This window comes from Hippocampus bargibanti, linkage group LG02 (genome assembly GCF_051943395.1).
Source record: "Hippocampus bargibanti isolate YZ-2025 linkage group LG02, ASM5194339v1, whole genome shotgun sequence".
NCBI classification, from domain to species: Eukaryota; Metazoa; Chordata; class Actinopteri; order Syngnathiformes; family Syngnathidae; genus Hippocampus; species Hippocampus bargibanti.
In genome coordinates, this window is record NC_142735.1 from 8,102,231 (window position 1) to 8,122,199 (window position 19,969).

General features: G+C 41.4%; 2 protein-coding genes across 7 annotated transcripts in view; both read right to left on the minus strand.

Annotated features, from left to right (window-relative positions):
- Positions 1-8,702, minus strand: part of LOC148901429 (amyloid beta precursor protein binding family B member 2-like) — a 37,995-nt gene extending 29,293 nt beyond the window's left edge. For 2 of the 5 annotated variants that reach the window (XM_089023593.1, XM_089023561.1), the window contains exons 1-3: positions 8,414-8,702; positions 1,765-3,035; positions 229-407 (exon numbers count right to left, since the gene is read on the minus strand). In XM_089023593.1, coding sequence (XP_088879719.1) covers positions 229-407; positions 1,765-3,004 — 1,419 coding nt within the window. In that variant the 5' untranslated portion in view covers positions 3,005-3,035; positions 8,414-8,702. The remainder of the gene's footprint in view (positions 1-228; positions 408-1,764; positions 3,036-8,413) is intronic. The other 3 variants (XM_089023569.1, XM_089023586.1, XM_089023577.1) reach the window with 3 other exon arrangements.
- A 1,561-nt stretch (positions 8,703-10,263) lies between these two features.
- dele1 (DAP3 binding cell death enhancer 1) lies at positions 10,264-17,935 on the minus strand. Of its 2 annotated transcripts, XM_089023616.1 has the most exons (12): positions 17,743-17,935; positions 17,068-17,185; positions 15,555-15,657; positions 14,515-14,659; positions 14,217-14,396; positions 14,004-14,086; positions 13,832-13,925; positions 13,024-13,166; positions 12,611-12,769; positions 12,417-12,509; positions 10,889-11,042; positions 10,264-10,819 (listed from the first exon to the last, which is right to left on the minus strand). In XM_089023616.1, the coding sequence occupies exons 1-12, from the start codon at positions 17,771-17,773 to the stop codon at positions 10,605-10,607; spliced, it is 1,518 nt and encodes a 505-aa protein (XP_088879742.1). In that variant the 5' UTR covers positions 17,774-17,935; the 3' UTR covers positions 10,264-10,604. The 2 variants fall into 2 exon arrangements, with proteins under 2 accessions (XP_088879742.1, XP_088879749.1); XM_089023623.1 differs by lacking the exon at positions 12,417-12,509.
- Positions 17,936-19,969: the final 2,034 nt, after the last annotated feature.

Here is a 19,969-nt window from a genome sequence, read left to right on the forward strand (position 1 = left end):
AGCATAATGTGCTAATAGTAAATGGTGTATACTTTTTATCGTTTGTGAAAAACAAAAACACTTATTGCAGCTTTATGAATCAGTTTTCTCTATGGCGATTTTAAAACTGATTCATGGTGGCCATCATCAAGGCGTGAACATAATGTGGGGCTGGATTGGATCAAATTCCATTCATTTCGAAAGTGAAAATTTGAGATACGTATTATTTGAATGTGATCAGGGTCTCACCTCATTGGGTGGCTGCAACGAGTTGTGTGTCTGCTGTTGTTGCTTGTTCTCGGTCTTGCTTGAGGCAACAGGTCGGTGGTATTGGGTGGTACCGGTGGGGACGTGCCAGAAATACACCTCAGATGAATCTGAGATCTCCCGCCATCCTGGGGGCAGGTCCCCATCACCCCAAACATCTGCTAAAAAAACAGGCAATATATTCGGTGAATGTCACACAAAAATCCGGTGTGTGTGTGGGTGTGTGTGTGTGTATATATATATATATATATATGTCTGCACATGAAGGAGGATGGGCATCATTAAAGCTTCTGTTGCCATAGCAACTCTTTCCTCATTCGCTAAAGCGGTGCCCCTTAGGCAATGGCCTCTGTTCATTCTGTTTCAACATTGCTATAGTTTTCCCCTTTGCATTTTTTATTACGTATGCCATTGCATCAATTTTCACTCCCATTTGCATCCTATTCCACACCAATATCTGCGATCCGCTACCATTAATGAATAAAAATCATTTCATGCGACATAAGGTGGCACACTGGCCTTAAAGCTTCCAGCAGTCTGGCCTGATGTGGGGCTTTTGGTACATTTCCAGAAGGGTCAGTTTGTATGAGAGAGCAGGAAGGAGGCGCAAAGTGTCAGTAAAGAGGGATGCAATCAGGCAATAATTAAATACTGAGATGTTCTTAAGCAAGGGTTTACAAATTACGGCATGGGAGCCATTTGTGACCCCACCATGCATTATTTTGTGTAGTCAATTAAAAACAACCGTGAAATGGCCCACAAGTAAAGTGTTTTAAGTGCGGGAAATAAATTAAAGCAACAACTTATGTTCGGAATCAAAGAAAACCTTTGTACCATATTTTCTGGTGTATAAGGCTCACCGGAGTATAAGGTGCACCCCCAATGACTGCTGTATAAAAAAAAATCCACATATAAGGTGCACCAGACTATAAGGCGCACCCCCAATGAATGGTGTATGTTCAAGCTTTTTCCACATATAAGGCACACCAGACTATAAGGCGCAGCTTCAACGGATATGAATGACATCTTTCAAAATGTTTTCAACGTACTGTATAAGGCACACCACATTATAAGGCACTACAGGACAGTTTGGGGTTAGATTTTATATACATATCTCAGCATGGATCAAGCACTACTTCTTCTACACGGTGAATTGGAGTTGTGGCTGCTGGCTGTAGTTGCGAGATCTGTTGTGGCTCAATATTACTTCACATACTGTATAAGCTGCATCAAAATATAAGGTGCAGGGTCATATTTGGAAGAAAATGAAGGTGTTAGGGTGCGCTTTATACACTGGAAAATACGTTAACCTATTCTACTGGGATTTGGGAAAGATCATAAATAAATAAATAAATAAACATCCTGACCAACTACTTGGCCTTATCCTATTCAACAGAACCCACAAGGTAGCACTTTTTATGTAAATTTTCCCTTGCATCATGATATTTTTTTATATGCAGCCGAAAGAGGAATGGTTTGGACACTATTATTCAAAAGACAAAGACAATGTGAGCGAACCTGACTCCTGTGGACTTTGAGGAGAATGTGACTCCTGAGACAAAGTGGTCCAGCTGGAGTCTTCATCCTCCGATGGAGTGTCCGGAGTCAAATCCATTCTTAAACTCACTTTGGGCAGTCTGAGCTCCGGTGGGGGATCGGGTATGGCAGCTGGTGTGCGGTTCCTTGTCGGGGTGTTCCGCTCACTGGACCTTGGCTGCCTCGGGGAGGATGGTGGGTACTGTTGCAGGAATTGATTCTCGTGGTTGGGGTGCAGCTCAACCTTGATCACTCTCGGTTGGGAGCTCCGAGGCAGCTTTGCTGGACTTCTCGGACTTCCTTGAACCACGACACAGTGCTCCTCTCCAATGTGGGCAGTAGCCTGGTGGTTTTCTGCTTCCCAGTCTGGACTGTTAGAGGAGGAAGAAGAGGAAGAGCAAAGCGGGGCTTCCAAGACTACCGGTAACAGCGGCTGTCTTGTAGTTGGTGCTTCGTCCTCGTCTTCCTCCTTCTCTTCCACCACTGGCACCACTTCTTCCTTGTAGTCTTCACAAGAGCTTTCGCAGGTGGGCTTCTCTTCCTTCTGCATCTCCCTCTCCTTGACCAGGCTAGCCTGCTCTTTCTCCACCGAAGCCAGTTGCTTCATCTCTTTCTTGTTCTCCTTGTTTTCCGAGCTCAGATCCCAGCCCTTGTCATGGTACTCCAAGAAGCTCTTTGTCCGTCTTCGGAAAGGGGGCAGCTGGGAGTTGTCTTTCTCAAACTCGGGCCAGTCAGCGTTGATGTTATCCACGGGGATGTTGTGAATTTTGCCCTCTGTATTTGCTCTACTCAGCTCCAGTTGCTGACTCTCTGCACGCCTCTGCATGTTGGCTCCATTTTTGGCCACCTTAGGGTTGGTTGTATTGCAAAGTGACGTAGAGGAAGAAGAGGAGTAGAGGGCTGAACTGGATGAGGACTTCGTGGGAAGGCCTCTGCCCCTGCTAGCAGTTTGATTCTTCGATGACATGTTATCACTTATGCCGATTACGCTGCGCACGTTTGTCATTGTGTGTCTCTGGCGGCTCTTGGGCAAGGTGGCAGAACCTCCGCCTTGGGAGTCAGAGGACTCCTTGATAACATCACGTCCGAGCAGCTGGTTGTAAGAGGAGCGCAGGCTGAGTGAGGTGGGAGGTAGGACGGGCGGGCCGCCGCGATTAGCCAGACCCACATTGGAGGGTGAAGAGCCAGAGCGTGAGAGGGGAGGGGTTTGCACCGACATCATGTCACACTGGATTAATGTGACAAAGAATGACCTGTTGAGAAAGGCCACACAGAACGGATTACAGTCATATAAAGCATCCGCAAACAACTAATTTATAAACCAGAAGATACACTTTCTGAAGAAGTGGTCAACGAATGTTGATGAGCCGAAGCTTAAAGGACAACCGACATCACTTTTTTGTTTCCTAACTGACATCAGAAAAACGTTTTATAGCATCTAAAATACTCAAAACACGCAGGCTGATATTTTTAGTTGTTCCTTCAGTGACATAGGGTGAGGTCTCGTCACCAACTCAAAAACAAGACTTCCGGAATGTTCAACACGAGTCTTAAAAGGTAAAATATAGCTATATGCGGTTGAATCTTTGTAAAATACGCTAAGTAGAAGTCATTTGAAGCGATTTTACAAATTATGGAGACAACTTGTCCGGAGACGTCGGTTGTCCTTTAAGTGAAATGCTACAGATTTAATTGAATTGTTGAAACAGAATTTGTGACTCAAAAGTGATACGTCTGTGTAAGCTCTCAGTCATACAGGAGTGGTCCATCGATGAAAAGGTTTCTTCAGCCGTCATCTGTACTTCTTTAAAGGTGTCAGACGTACACCTTCAAAGAAGTACAGATGACGGCTGAAGAAACCTTTTCATCGATGACTCAAAAGTGGTACTGCATAAGGATTGGAATTTGTGAAGAAATGGGGAAAGGTGAGGACAATGTGAAAACACTGCCAATGTGAGAATTGAGTCATTCGGAAATTTCGTTTTTGTGCCAAATATTTTGTCTTTCAAAATCGTTTCACTTGGTCAAGAAATATGGAAGAAGGTTTCTAAAATGTGGGGTTTTCTCATGAAAATGGTGAAATCTTCAGAATGTGGGAATTATTGAACCATGAAAACTAATTCACAAAATATTCTGAATTTACTGAAGAGTATCAGTTATAGGACTGGGAAATATTGCGAAATGTTTTCTTTCAAATCTTCATGCACTTCATCGTGCATTTGTGTGGAGCGCTACGTGTGCAGAATTTTACCAATCGATGAAGAGAAATATACATACACTGTTTTCAGAGTAAAATTTGAATTCTGATGGTTTTCATCAACTGTTCCATTGCTAATGTAAAAGTAACATGGGCTACCCCGACTGATTCTGAAGAATTTGAGTGGTACATTAAATAGATGTGGCAATATCTAAATTTTGATGAGATTTTTTAAAAATCTGACAACCAGGAGACATGCTTTGAAAGAAAGAGAACAGACTGTTAGAAAAAAATGAATACAATTTTATGGAACAAATATTTGATTTTAGTCTGTGCTGCAGCTGCCCCCCACTGAGCAGAGCTGATGTGGAATGAGCTGCGTCTTTCTCAATAACGCTCCATCTGCAGAGACGGTGTGAACTGAGGGCGTCATCCAGCGAAGGGGCTGGAAAAGGCCAATTATTTTCTGGGCTGCGTTTATGATTCTCAAGAGAACACCCCAGGTTGCTGCTGAGTCAGCAGAGCAAACTGTAACACGCAATGTAAGAGTGGTGAAGGGAGAGGAGTTGCACCATGGATAGGATGGTTGGTAAATGATGTTTAAAAGTTATTGATTTGTATTTTAAAGGAGACCAGAAACAAACAAAAAACGATATTTGGAATATATATATGTGCGGGTGGCCTGGTAGTCGAGCGGTTAACTTGTCAATTTCAGAGTGCAGAGGTCTAGGTAGGGTTCAATTCCAGCTCTTGCCTTCCTGTGTGCAGTTTGAATGTTCTCTGAGTGCTCCAGTTTCCTCAGACTTGCGCTCCACTACGCTTTGCTGGGCCCACCTTCATGCCAGGTGAACCAATCTAGTGGTTTCCTCCACGCAATCTGCTGGGTCCAGGCTTTACATGTGCAGGTAGACAAGCCCTACAATAACCTACACTCTATGTGGCATGCTCGCTTAGACAGGGAGACTCGTGGTGTCTGTGACACCTAACCCCATCACAGATCAAACAGACCTGCCCACTGCCCTACAGCAGATATAGTTGTACTTTGGCATACCAGCGCCTTAACTATTTTTTTCTGAGTTACTAGAACAGAGAGACTTCTTTGAAGAATACAATCCATGTCTTCTTTATATTCACTTTAATTTGTTTTCATTGTCTTTTAATATACATCTATAGAAACGGGTTTTAACCTATTTGGAGGTACCGGACCAACCAGTTAACATACACAATCACCGAATTCCTATAGAAAAATGTAATTAACATTTCAAAAGACAAATATACTTTTTTTTGTATGAGGTACAGTCACACGACTATGAAGCTCCTGTAACTATAATTCCCTCAGCAGTGATTGGACAAGCAATGTCATGTTGAGTCATGTGTCTTACACTCCATGGCACAGGTTCCGTTAAACCCCTGAGACCAAATCACTGAACCCGATCGAACCCAGGTTAAGAACCTAATTTGTAGTCATTTTTACCAGGAACATAGCAGACCACTGCATACTAATCTTTCGGTGCCTATGAGTTTCAGATTTATTTGTTATTTTCAATATTTCTTTTTTTTTGTTTGTTTTGTTTCCGCATTGTACCAGTTTTTTAGCAAAAAAATGCACAAAACCGGGATAGATGGAGGACATTGATTCGCTGTGGCGACCTCTGAAGGGAAAAGCCGAAAAGAAAAGAAGAAGAGACCAGTTTTGTTCGCAAAAGTTCTCAATAGACATAAATAAAAAACATTTTTTTTTACTGTATGTGGGCTTGCCTGCCTCAGGTGGTCCAATGTATATTTATTGTGTTGTTGTTGTGTTGTTAAAAAACTAATGCAAGATCAAACATTTGGTTTGCGCAGACTTGGACAAGTAATTAATTTCAGTGGGAAAGAGTGATTAAACTGACAAAAATATAAGATCCCACTCTGCCAGAGAACAAGGAAAAGTGGTACACCTAATCTCGTGTCGGTTGACTGCTTATTTCTGTGGAAAGGTGACCACATACATGTACACACAACATAACTCTGATGATTTCATTTCAGACATTCTAGAAGCATTGGAAACACACACTCAGCAGATTTTAAAGCTAGACAATATCTTGGGAATTGAACAAACTATGAGGTTGAAGTGTTAAGTCTGCAAATTGTCCGTGCGGGGCCCTGCTCTCCCATTGGTGGCTTGCCAAGGAGCCAGATGACAACATTCTGTTTGTGCTGAATGTTGACTCAGACACACAACAGGTACCTGCACTGAACCAGCCAATCTGATCAGTGCGTCAGCTTGTCTCTGATTTGTCCTGCATTGGTTGTGTGACAACAAACACATCGTGATGATCCCATGAAAGAAAAGGTCAGACCAAAGCCTTGGGCCGAAAGCTAAAGGGGGCATTCGCTGAGAGACGGACTGCTACCCTCGGCCCACAACAATGACAAAACAATGGCACTGCTTTAGACAATGTCATGGCAATCTGTCGAGATTCCTATGCAAATGCAAACAACCACTTACTTTCACTCATCAGGAGTTTTATCAAACCTATTTTTTTAGACTGAGTATCTGTGGAAAACCCACAGAGGCAACTAGAAAACATTCATTCTTCAGAACGGTAGGTCAGAGACCAGATTCAAACCTGCAGCCTTATAATTGGGTGGTGGTATGCGAACCACTCAGTCAGTGTCAGCCAAAATTGTCCATTATTTCCTAAATGATTTTCCTAGTCGTGAAAGACCCCTGGTTAGAGACCTGAAAGACTCCCATTTGACATACTTTGTCTTCTGTTTAATAAACCGCAGCACATACAGTATGTCTTATCTTGCCCCGAACCAATGCATGTCTTAATTAAGTCCAAAATGTGCAATGGAGAGAGGAAGAGGAGGAAGAGGAGGATAGTTATTAGAGGAGGAAGTGAAGAGCATGACGCTGCATTTTACTGCCGTTGCTCCCACAAGCTATCCAGAGAGAGGTCATTCAAACAGGATGCAAGCAACAAGTATGAGCACGAAAGCATCATTGGTTTTCTCCTTTTTGTGTGTGCCGTAAATAAAACACACTGAAGATCTCATCTCATCTTCCGTACCGCTTATTCCTCATTAGGGTCGCGGGGGTTGCTGGAGCCTATCTCAGCTGTCTTCTGGCACGAGGCGGGGGACACCCTGAATTGGTTGCCAGCCAATCGCAGGGCACACAAAGACATACCACAGTCACTCTCACACTCAGGGACAATTTGGAGTGGTCAATCTGCCTGCCATGCATGTTTTTAGAGTGTGGGAGGAAACCGGAGGACCCGGAGAAAACCCACGCGGGTCCGGGGAGAACATGCAAACTCCACACAGGGAGGCCGGACCGGGACGCGAACCGGCGTCCTCTGCACTGTGAAGCCAGTGTGCTAACCACTCGACTACCGGGCCGCCCACACTGAAGATGTCTCTTGTAATGCAAACGAACATGCAGGAGTTGCATTCAGATCAGTTGCAATGTCTTTATGCATCAAATGGTTAATAGCTTCCCATATGAAATTTCAATGACAGCAAGAAAAATATGCCAAATTTTCTGGGACAAAGGTTTAATAGTATCTGTCAAAATGATTGTGAAATGTTCTTTAAAATGAAAAAAAAAATGACACCACTGAAATTAAATGTTTCTTTTGTCGTTCCCGCTTGCGTTCATGTCTGAATTTTGTACCATATCACATTGTCTCATATCATATTATGTAAAGACAGCTGTTTTGGGATGATTTTATGACTTCATTGTGACAATTCAAACATTTCAAAGACATACTGTATTTTATTTTATTTGATGATTTATAATCGGAGTAATTGTAGCGTGAAGTCTCAATGCACAGAAAATCTTATTTCTGAAACTTTTAGAAATCTAAAGTAATGTTAAAGTGAATAGTAGTATACATGACATCATCAAGTTATCTGACGACTAGACCAAATGTACCACTAAGTAAAATAAACTGTCAGCTTTTCCAAAATATTGCAATCCTTCTCATTCTGAAGGCCAAACGGGTGATGGACCTGTTCTCGTAAGACACCCACCTCAGAGAATTAAAACTAACCATCACTCTATCTTGACAGTTCTGTTGGCCAGTGTGGGTGGACATGCAAACGGCTCCTCAAACGAGCAGCAGTCATAACGTGGTAAATGCAACAGATGAGTGTCCCGCCATTGGAGGAAAAACCAACTTGAGAAAGTCAGTGATGTAATGGGTGGAGTGTTTGCAAACCTTCCGACTCACGCAGCCTCTCTTCGAACAAACTCTCCCATCACAAATGTCAGGGGGTGGGGGAACCATAAAACCCAATACAGTACGTTTTATATTGAACTCTAAATACAACGAGGGCTAAATGTTGTTGATCGGTGAACAGCCAGTCAATCTTTCCACATCCGGTGCATCCACTACCCGCCTGCATGGTGCACATCCAGAGACCAATATCTTATGTACTTACCTCTAAGCTCAGCCTTGGTCGTCTACCACTCCCACGATATGACACGAGTGAGTACTCAACGCAGCAAATGAGCGTCTTTTTTATGAGCCAGTTCGCCCCTATCTGCAGCCAGCCTCCCGCATCCGATCACATCATCCGCCCTCTCCGGCTCCAGATCGTTGGTCCAGCTCGGCTGGGTGACCAGGTTGCGCTTTCTCTCTGCGCCATCATGTCCAGCTGGAAGCAAGCGGCGCTGTGGAGCTCCTACAAAAGGTGTAGCCAATCAGAGCTGAGGAAGAGCGGAAAAGGAGCGGGGGTGGGTGGTCGGAGCGCGACGCAATCCGCAAGTCAGGTGACTTTCGGGAGCGAGTGGCAGGTAATGAAATCTCCCATCATCGAGGTCGACGTCATACCCGGAAGTATTGTGATGGTTACAGGCTGTTCACATATTTGTCTGAATAGCTGATATAGTTCGTCTTGCTCATTGGCGGTAAGCCGCTCACAACATTGGGAAAACTTGCATTAGGGAGTCTCGAATAAAGATGTCAAAACCGCATAAACACTCTAACCATATTCCAATTATTTTGCATATTACAGATAAAATAATTGTGAAAAAGGAGACATACGGATTAATGCAATTTACTGAAGCAAAAGTAAAATGTACAAATCGGAAAGGTATTTTTAGCTCACAAATAAAATCTGTTTTTTTTTTTTTATTCAGACTTTAGCATCTGGAATTTGTGACCACAAGCGAATCAGTGTCCTCGAGCTTCAGAGGTTTGATTCGCATATTTGTTTTGGCCAAGCTTTTATGTCAGATGCCTAAAGAGTTTGATGTTTCTCTTTCTTCCTAAATTGGTTAGTTGTCAGATCTCCCAGGCAAGTGACACGCAGATGTAATGAGTCCAAGAGCTTGATAGTGGCGTGGAGTCGAGCAAGTCGTGCTGTGGTCTCCATGTGACGCCACAGCCCTTCTTGACATAAACCTCTGTATTTATCCGGGCTTGCGTCCCCTTGTGGCTACAGAACAAGCAACTTTATGAACTTAGTAAAAATGAAGATGCTCAGGAACTCTCCCGAACACTAAATGTTCATGTACCTGTATTAAATTTGAGGGGACTGACTTTCATTTCAGACTCATAACTTGTTGTAAATTGTTTAATATCAGATTATATAATTCAACACGGTTTCTACATTTTCATTTAATGTTGTTAATTCCCCAAAGAGATATTTGGTGGTTTACCAGACACTAAGGTGCTATTAGCAATTTAGATTTTAACAAGTGGGACAGGTTTCTGATGATCATGGAAAAGATGTATATTTTGATCTGCTGTCTCTGTCGGCTAAAATTGTGCTGTACTCCTTTGAATTAAAAAAAAAAACATTGATATTAATTTAAAGTTGTTTTATAAAATGGCAACTTTAACAATAATCTAGAATGGAAAGAAATGAACAAAATTGGGATTTTATATCAAAGAAAAGAACTGATGTTGGTTTCAAACAAAAAAATGCAAAACATATCAAACGTGTTAAATATTACGACAATGTAGCTGGCAAAAAGGCTCCTGAATTCAAACGGGGCCTGAGGTCAAGTCCTCTATAACAGTCAACAAACGTTAATTTGAGTCTAAAATTGAATCTAAAAATACAGCTGCAGGTGTTCCGCTATATTATAAATGCACTTCTTGTGGTGAATTCATACAGTCATGGAAGAGTTACAAGGTACAGATAAATAAATTGTAAGTATAAACAGAGAGCTACATGGGTGTTTATACATATAAACTTTTATTGTGTGTCTCATGTGCTCTCACTAAATTACACATGCCTGCATGCATGTCCACATGGAACACACTGATCAAAACAGAGCTGCCATAGGTAAGTATCGATTATAGCTTTAATTGCTGCATGCAGTAAACGCTTCCAAAATGTGAAAAAAATCACTATATTTTAACACACGTCTGTGTAAGCTCTCTGTCGCACAGGAGTGATCCATCAATGAAAAGTATTATTCAGCCGTCATCTGTACTTCTTTGAAGGTGTCGGACATTTCGTCCTCATCCGAAAAGCTTCGATAAACGGATGGAGCGCTTTGACAAAGCTTTTCGGATGAGGAACCTTCAAAGAAGTACAGATGACGACTAAATAATCCTTTTCATCGATCAACCATAACACAATATATCCAACAGATAGCAGTTCGTGTAACTCTTGGCAGTTATCCGACGCCTACCAACCACTGGCAGGATCTGGCCTCCAAATTTTGGGGATGAAGATGAAGAGGGCTGGTGGAAAGCACTGGAGCAACGATCATGCTCCCGGTACTCCAACAGTGATGCAGGAAGGGAAGGGCATCACCCGGAGAGGTCAGGGGCAGCTGGAGGTCCCGGTCGGGCACAGAGAAACATGGCGAAGAACGAATGGAGCGCAACACTGCAGGAGATGGACGAAGTACCGGTAAGTCACTTCTGGAGATGGCGCACGAGATGCGCTTTCACTCACCATCTGTCTCAATGGGGGATCTCAGGTAGAGCTGAGCCTGCTTGTTGCCTGCTTGAGCAGCTCGTTTGTACAGTACAATTGCCTCCCTGAGACTCTGCCGGACGCCAAAGCCGCTCTCATAGCACTGGGCCAACAGGAACAGAGCAGTATTATCCTAAAGACAAGCAAAAATAAAAACCACAGGTTTATACAGAAGTACTTCATGATAAATTGTCATTTCAAAGCAGCCGTTACAGTGAAATTCATCTACAAGGAAACCTACATGGGCATACATACCCCTCTAGTGTGAAAAAAAATCTTCATGCATTAAAGCCAAACCATCTTTTCTGCTCCCCTTACAATGAAAAATCCCACTGTTGCGTAATATAAAATCAATCTCTCCGCCCTTGCATCGCAATGACGTTTCCTACAACAAAAACTATCCTTCTGCAAAACTGTAATTCAATCTCATCCTGCCAATGTGACTCCGACTGCTCAGCTTGGAAAAAGTATTTGTTATTGTTAGTTTTAAAGCAGCACAAATGTTGCGTTACTAAAATAGGTACCGCACAGACCTTTGTAAAAAAGAAAACGGATGAAGACAGAATAAAAGTAATAAAAATGAATGACGGAGGAAGCACAGAAAAAGACATTATTCAAGAAATTGATGTTATCGAAAGTGAATGCTGATCATAAATGTCACAATCTTCCCTTTTTTCTTTCTACACTGGCTATTTGAAGTGTCAAATAAAGAGTACACATAGGTTTGTGTGTGTGCGTGTGTTTTCATCTGAGATAAAATGTGCTGCTGTGAAAAGTCCCCTGTTGTGAAAAATGGCTTGATGATTTTGCTGTAGAGTTGCATTGTAATTATATCAATGCATGCTGGCATAAAATAATACATTTTCAACACACTTCCAGGTCAACTTTTAGAATATCTTTTAAAATATCTGTATGGCATTGATTTTAAAGGGTGCTGTTGTAATAATAGTTTGGATTGATATTGGTGTTTTGATAACATAGTTTGGTGTATATTTAAAATGAAACCTATAATACAATTAATTAGGAACAGGATTTATTTGGGTGGTGGGGTCGTTACTTTTTCTTTTTTTTTAACTATTTTGGACAGTATGGGATGCACAGGACTTCTTTAGCTGCTGAAATTTGATGTCGCCAACATTGAATTATTTTCTTAACTGAAATCATTGCGTTACGGCTGACATATGTCTTGCTTGCAGACTTTACAACAGCCGCAACTACAACAAAAACCTTTCCAGATATTTCTACAAATATTGACACTTGATCTTAACTTCTCATGCTCGTTTCCTTTCCTAGAGGGTGGTTGAAAGAAGTAACCTTTGGTAAATGTGGCATGAAAAGTTGCACCGAGACACCTCTCTTATGTATTCCAATCATGTGAACGAACTAACCCCAAAGTACTCGTGGGTCATCGTGTTCAGATAGGAGAGGAAAGTCCAGCTGCAAAAATGACAACCCAAGGCCTTTCACTTCCAAACGACAAGCATTAAGAGGAAAGAGTGGTGCTCACACTGCTCTGTGCTGCCATCTGCAGGTAACGCACAGACTTTCTGCCATCTCTCACTGGCTTCAAGGAGTACACAGACGCTAGGCATAATTGTGCCTGCAGACGAAGGTGGTTGATAATATCGCACAGAGACAATATCAATGGTTATAACAGATGTGGACAAAAAATTCAAAACAACACGTGATGATGACTCCTACCTTTGTCAGACCAGCTGCAGCAGCCTCCTCCAGGAGGCTGATGACTGTGTTTAACCTTTCTTCACTTTCATATCCACTCCTGGTAAGGAGCAGCTTTGCACAGCGGTATTGAGCTTGTTTGTGACCTTCTGCCGCTGCTCGCCAATAGTAATGGGATGCCTTCATGTATTAGAACAACCAGTAAATTGCAATATATAAAAATCAACATCTATGTTTTTTTTTCCAGTGTCTCCAAAACAGTGACTCTCAAACTCTGTTTTTTACAACTGAACTCCACACAAGCAGCTTTTATGCCCTAGCAATAGGCAGTGACTTGACAAATATATACACACCATCTCTTGCCCAAAATGAGCCGTGCCAGGCAACATCTTATCCGCCATGGACAGGCAGTATAAAAAAATGCGTTGACAGACCTTCTCCTTGTCCTTGTGGACTCCTCTGCCCTTCTCATAACAGACACCGGTGTTAAACAGAGCCTTGCTATAGCCATGTTGAGCTGCCGCTAAGAAGCATGTGAAAGCTTCCTCGTTGTTTCCATTTTTGGCTTTTTGAAGACCTGTTGAGAAAAGATAAAAAGGAATTCAATCATGAAACACAATTTACATAACAACAAACACCATCACTTTTCACAGGTGACACATAACACCTACATAAATCTTGTTTCTAAAATGCAAGAGGTAGAATACCGAACTGATGATTTCAGAAAGCATCCACGATGGGTTATCATGTATTTGGGATGCAACCGCCAGTCCAAAGTTCATAATATCTCAGTGTGTTTTTTTTAATTTGAATTATCTGATTTAGAGGGAAGCAAAAACATCGCACAACCCACACAAGAGCGTGGTAACACTGCAATAAATTAATCAGAATCTGCGAGAACCAAAACTTGAACTTGAGAGATGGATGGATTTGCCTGTATTAGTCTCGCAGTGGAGAAATTTACATTTCACAGCAACACAATAGACTCATTAAGTGTGAAATAAAATTGGCTAAGCGGGTAGCAAATACAGTAAAGTCTCGTTATATCGATATCGGATATATCGATAGTCCCGGTTATATCGATACTATTTCTATGCACGCACGGAGAAAATTACATGCAAACAGGGTCGGATATATCGATAGTCCCGGTTATATCAATATTTTTTCGGACTCCCTTGAATATCGATATAACGAGACTTTACTGTAATTAAATTGTGATATAATATATACATATCTATATACCAATGATGTTGAGGATTATCGGGATGCTGCTGTCAGCCACTTTTTCAAGGTTCTGTACAGCTTCTGCCAGTCTCTCCTCACCTTCAAACATAGACTGAAAGGCAAAGTATTACATTTTGTCTTATACATAGAAACACCCAATTAAAAATAAACATGACTTCACATGGCGAACCTTGTTATGAGTCTGGTCCCTCTCTGTGCTCTCTTCTGCCAAAACATTTTCTTGCAGGCAGGAGGCAGACATAAATGCATCACCTGGACAGGGTAAATATGTAACTCAAACACTCGGCCAAAAAAGTTTAAAAGTGCTTCAAAGATAGCGGCAATAATAACTTGTACATAAAACATTTTGTTAGCTTCAGTGCAGCATGGAGAGGTGACACACCTTGTAAAGGAAAATCATGGCCCAGTTCCAGGTCATGCTTTGAGATGGTGGCGTGAGCACTCAGGCAGTTCTGATCACTGCTGTTTGACGTGGCACTACTTCCAGTACTGGTCTGCCCAAAGGACTGATTGTGCAGACATGACACGCTCGTTCCTTTGAGTACCACATCATTCCTGGAAACTGAAGACCACCCCCCGCCCCCACCGTCCCAAAAAAGAAAAAAAAAAAAGAAACAAATGGTGTCATGAGCTTGAAAATTCAGAAAGTGCAATTCTACTTGCAGAGATGCAACGCTCACAAATGTCCCACAGGAGGCGGTAACCACACTTCTGCAAAGTGGGTGGTGTCTTTTGGACTGAAGAAGTTGTAGTGGACTCATTGCACGAAGAGAAACTGGAGTGGATCCTCCGGCAGATCTGCATGAACAGCACCGCTGTCGCACCCTTTAAATGAACAGTGGTCACTCTCATCACTGATGAAGGATTGTTAGGTGTGTGTCAAATGATCAATCAATACTAACGAGTTGTGCACCAAGCTGTAACTTTTCACTCTATTGTAAACACTTGTTTATTCAAGGATCATTCAGACTGGATATATGCAGGTGGCCCTTTGTGACACATTCACACCCGAAAACAATGCTGGGTCCAAACAGATGATGGACTACAAAACACTATTTTAACAAGATTGGAATCTTATCCATAGTTGATATTGTATTTGGATAAAACTGAGTATCCCTTCATGAGTATCATTGTGCAATCGTATTGCTTTCAAATCTTAGCATGAGTTTGTTCTGCAAATGAATAGTGTAAATATGCTCAAGCAAGCAACAACAGTTTTATTCTGTGACTATAAAGTGTCCTTGAGAGCTTTGAAAGGCGCTTGAAATAAAATGTATTATTATTATTATTATTATTATTATTGTTATTGTCAGGACTGTGGAAAGTCTGAATTTAGACTGAATGACGGAAAGACTGAATTGATAAGTAAAAACTATCTGATGCTTTTACACTGTCTAGAACGCAGCATTTTGAGTTATATTTGTTTTTAAATGTGAAAAATCATATTCGCTGATCCAGGCCCTGTCGGGCATGACTACAAACACACACAATACAGTATCTACAAAAAAATTTTGGGACGAGCAGAAAAATGCCCTATCAGGTCATTTCTGATCCCTTGACTCCTCCCAGCCTCTCAAGGTAAAAGAAAAAAAATCAATGGACTATGTTTCAGGCTCATTAACAGTTTTAAATGACAAGAAAACATGCCGAAATGGGCTGACTCCGTGATAATATTGTGTGTGGTTGAGATCAGTCAGAGATACCAAAAAAGAGGACATACCCATCCGACTGCATCAAGAGCTGTGTAACGAGGTAGCTCTGTGGAAGAGAATTTAAAGGCCCGCTGTTTCTTCCTCCTCTCATCATCCTCCTCTTTATGAGAGCTGAAAGAGTTTTAAAAAGGAACATGTCCATTACGTACTGTACAAAGGGCAGAATATTCGGAACAACTATGGAAAATACAATAGAAAGATAATGTTAACGCACTGAATTCAATTTTTGTAGAAATAGCTATTTCTGAGCTGAAATGCTGTGGAATTAATTGAGTTGTTGAACTACTGAACAGGACATATAATTGGGATGGTTTGAATCAACCGAGAAACGAAGACGGAGACATCAATCTATCCATTTTCAAAATTGTTTATCCTGTTCATGGTCACGTTGGTGCTCGAGCCTATCCGAGCTCATATGAGGCAAAAGGCAGATTCCACTTTGAAGTGTCGGTCAGTCAGTTGCAGTGTACACACAGAAACAACCAACCATTTATGCTCACATTCACACTGTCACTGAGGGTGACCTGAACCCACGCTACCTGCACACGTCGATTGTTTGAGTGCGCTGTCACACTATGAGTGACGGCAGAAAGAGACAAATATGCTCCATATGAAATGACAGAGCCCAAGATGTCCCTAAATGTCCAAACGGTTTAAAGTAAAAATGATTTAAATTGATCAGGAAAAGTGAAAGGAGGAAGTAGTTAGTGAAAACATTTATTAAATTTGGTGTATGTACTGTGAAAATAGGTGAAGTTTAATGTGAAAAGTGTGGACTTCTAAGAACATGGAAAATATTTCCCAGGATTTTTTTGTAACGGTTTCTTTTATTTAGACAGTGGTATTTTAGGTTGTTTAATTACCTGACATGTTTCGGCGTGCACTTCCGCCTTCCTCAGAGTGTCACTAATATTGTTGTGACGTGCCTTTATCTGCTATGACCTGATTCTATGAGCTGATAAAGGCGCGTCACAACAACATCAGTGACACTCCGAGGAACGTGCACACTGAAAATATGTCAGGTAATTAAACAACCTAAAATACCACTGTCTAAATAAAAGAAACCTTTATAAATTAGATAATAAGGAGACAGAATGAACTTAACACAACTATTTCCCGGGATATTGTAAATTAGTTCCAGAGTTTAAATATGGGATTGGGGAAAGTGGGCAATTTTTTAGTCTAATGTCTAAATCACTTGATTGGTGTTATTTTTTGAGATGTAATAATTTGACATTCTGTGAAAACTGGACATTTTTGGAATGTTAAAATGGTAACTAGTCTGGATAATGGATCAATGGAATGCAATCCCACTCTGAATTTTGTGAATATTTTAAAGTTTCAATGGGTTAAATCAGTGCTGAGATGTGGATGGAGTAGGATACCAGAGCATTAGTGCTCACACAGGATTAATCAAACAGGCATTCTTGTCTGTATTCTTTAAATTGGAAAGCTGATATGGCCAAGATACACGTTAAACAATGAAAGGTCAAACATAGCTTCTTGTGAATGTGAATATACCTGCTGTCAGAAGAAGTTCTTGGGGAGGAGAGAGCAGTGGAGGTGTTGATCACCTCATCTTCGACATGGTGATTTTGGGGAAGACGCAGCGGGTTGTTGGAGTGATACCTATGCAGCACTGCAAACACATAAACAGAAAAAATGTTTTACGAAATGGTGTACATCTGGGAAAGTGACCAGGTGAAACCAGGTGACCTGAAACAGATACAATCACAAACTTGGTGTCAGACGAGTATTTAGAAATATGTTGAATGATCTTAAATCATCGACATTTCTACTATTCAAGTGTTTCCATTATGGCTTTAAAAATAAAAGAAGTTATGTCCCAAAGACAGTTAATATGTAATATTTACAAAAAAATAAACGGCGTCCTTGAATCTCTCGTTAATATAACATTAAAGCACAAGTGTGAACATTTTTTAAACTGTCTATCCTTACGATTTAGGCCCTTTTCCAAACAAACGCCGTGAAATAAGGCGAATAAAAACACTCTGATCGTGCATACCATGTACGACAGGTAAAACAATAACGCCAATATTAAATGTTATAAATAATTATAATTCAACACATTACAAAATACTGAAGACCTTAAATTCACAGTGACCAAAATAAACAGCAGGCCAAATACCGGCGTCACTCGAGAAGTTTCCATGGTGCACAACACATTCGTCTTACCTCTCCAGGCGAGTCCTTTAACTCGCCACATTTTTCTTCTTCTATCTCACCAGAGCTTCCACCACCGAGGAATGCTCATTTTCTCATATTTCGTACCGTAAACAGATATGTCTTTCGTAGCAGGGTCGGTCCATGTCACCAAATCGCACGAAAACAAAAGTCACGAGTGTACTAGCGAGAAGCAACCCGGAAGTGGTCGACCTGACGCAATTGAAAACGTCTGAGTGGTGCAAAAGCGTCACCTTGCGGTGAAGACACGTACCAGAATCTCTTTCACATGGAAACTTGCGTCCGACAGAAGAAGAAGGCTTTATCCTCACGAGAGTCGCGGGGGGAGCTGGAGAATTTCCCTGCTGTCTCCAAGCAGTAGGCGGAGGACACCCTGAACAGGGCAACCAATCGCAGGACACACAGAAACAACCAACCATTCGTGTTCACACTCACCACAAGGGAAAATTTCGAGTGTTCAATCAGCCTCCTATGCATGTTTTTGGAATGTGGGAGGAAGCCGCATCATCTAGCGTAAACCCATGCCGGCATGGGGTGAACATGCAAACTCCACACAGGAAGACCGGGGCTGGAATCAAACCCGGTACCTCTGCACTGTGAAGTCGATGTGCTTGACGACAAGGCCATCCTGACTCTTAATATTTCCAAATTATTAGTATGTTTACTGTTGTAGAAATATCAACCAACCCATCTATCTATCTATCCAAATTTCCCCACTGTGGGACTATTATCAATTCTTCTTTATACATTTAAAGCTCTCCATAACCTTGCCCCCCATACCTATCTGACCTTCTTCAAATTTCTATTCCCTCTTGTTCCCTCAGATCCTCTTCCTCCCTCCACCTCTGTGTGCCCCCCCCTGCTCATCTCCCCCAAACTGTGGAACGCTTCTTCTTCCTCCCAACATTTGTAACATCGATTCTCTTCCCACCTTCAAATCCCATCTCAAAACCCACCTATTTAAAATTGAATTTTCTGTGTAGCTCTATCTCTTGTTTCTATGTATGATTGTATTTTATTTATTATTGTATCCATGCTTGTCTGTGACTGTAAAGTGTCCTTGAGAGCTTTCAAAGGCGCTTGAAATAAAATATATTATTAGTTTTATTATTATAGGCTTTCTGAATTTGATTCTGATCCATCCACCATGACACCTTGCCATTGCTTCGCAGTGTCAAACATGCAAGGTCCTTGCTATCTAACCCACACTTCCAGACAGACGGAGCTCAACACCGAGTTCCTTTGAATTCATAATACAGTTTGAATAGCCTTCCTCTTGAGTGGTTGCCATGGTGATACACTGGCTGGACAGAGCAAAATGTCAAGGATGAGGAACGAAAAAAAATATCTGTATTTCACTCTGACAAGAATGGCACGGTGTTGAACCTATTAGCACGGCCACTTCAGTGTAAGAGGTGCAGGGTTCAATCCCATTCTTCCTGTGTGGTGTTTTCATATTCTCCCCATGCCTACGAGGGAACTCTCGTTTCCTGCCACATTCTAAAAACATGCATGGTAGATTAACTGGAATCACGACTGAGTGTGTATGGTTGTTTATCTATGTGTGGTCTGCAATTTGCTGGCAACCAGTTCAGGTTTGATCGATTTCACTCCCCCAAATTAAAACTCTCGATAGACCAGCAATTACACTATGTGCCCAGAACACAGTAAAATGAACTTGTCATTTCAGAATCAGAATCAGAATACCTTTATTCGTCCCACAATTTATTAGAATAATCAATATTTTTTAAGCATGGTTCATTTTTAAGACACATTCACTTGTCACTGAAGTCATACATAAAAAACAATGGGCAGAAAATGGAAATGGCAAGCAGAAAACGTGCTGAGTTTCAAGACGTTGTCAAAAGGAAGTAAAAACTCAAATTAATCAAACTACTGTACGTAAATTATTATTAATTATTATTGTTATACTGTGCGTGACACGGTGAGGCATTTGTGTTTGATGTGTTCATTACCGCATGCATACAGTAGTTGTGCACGCTTTGGTGAAGTGCTGCCTCCTTGAGTGAAAATGTTTTAACAGGTGTTCCTTTCCTCTAGTAACATGAAGCTCGTTCAGTTGCACAGCCCCATCTATCGTCATGGTAACGAAAGGCCATGTCCATTGACCCCACAAAACAAATGGTGATCAGTGTATATGTATTTATTTATTTATTTATTTATTTATTTATTTATGGATTTATTTTTAGCATGAGAC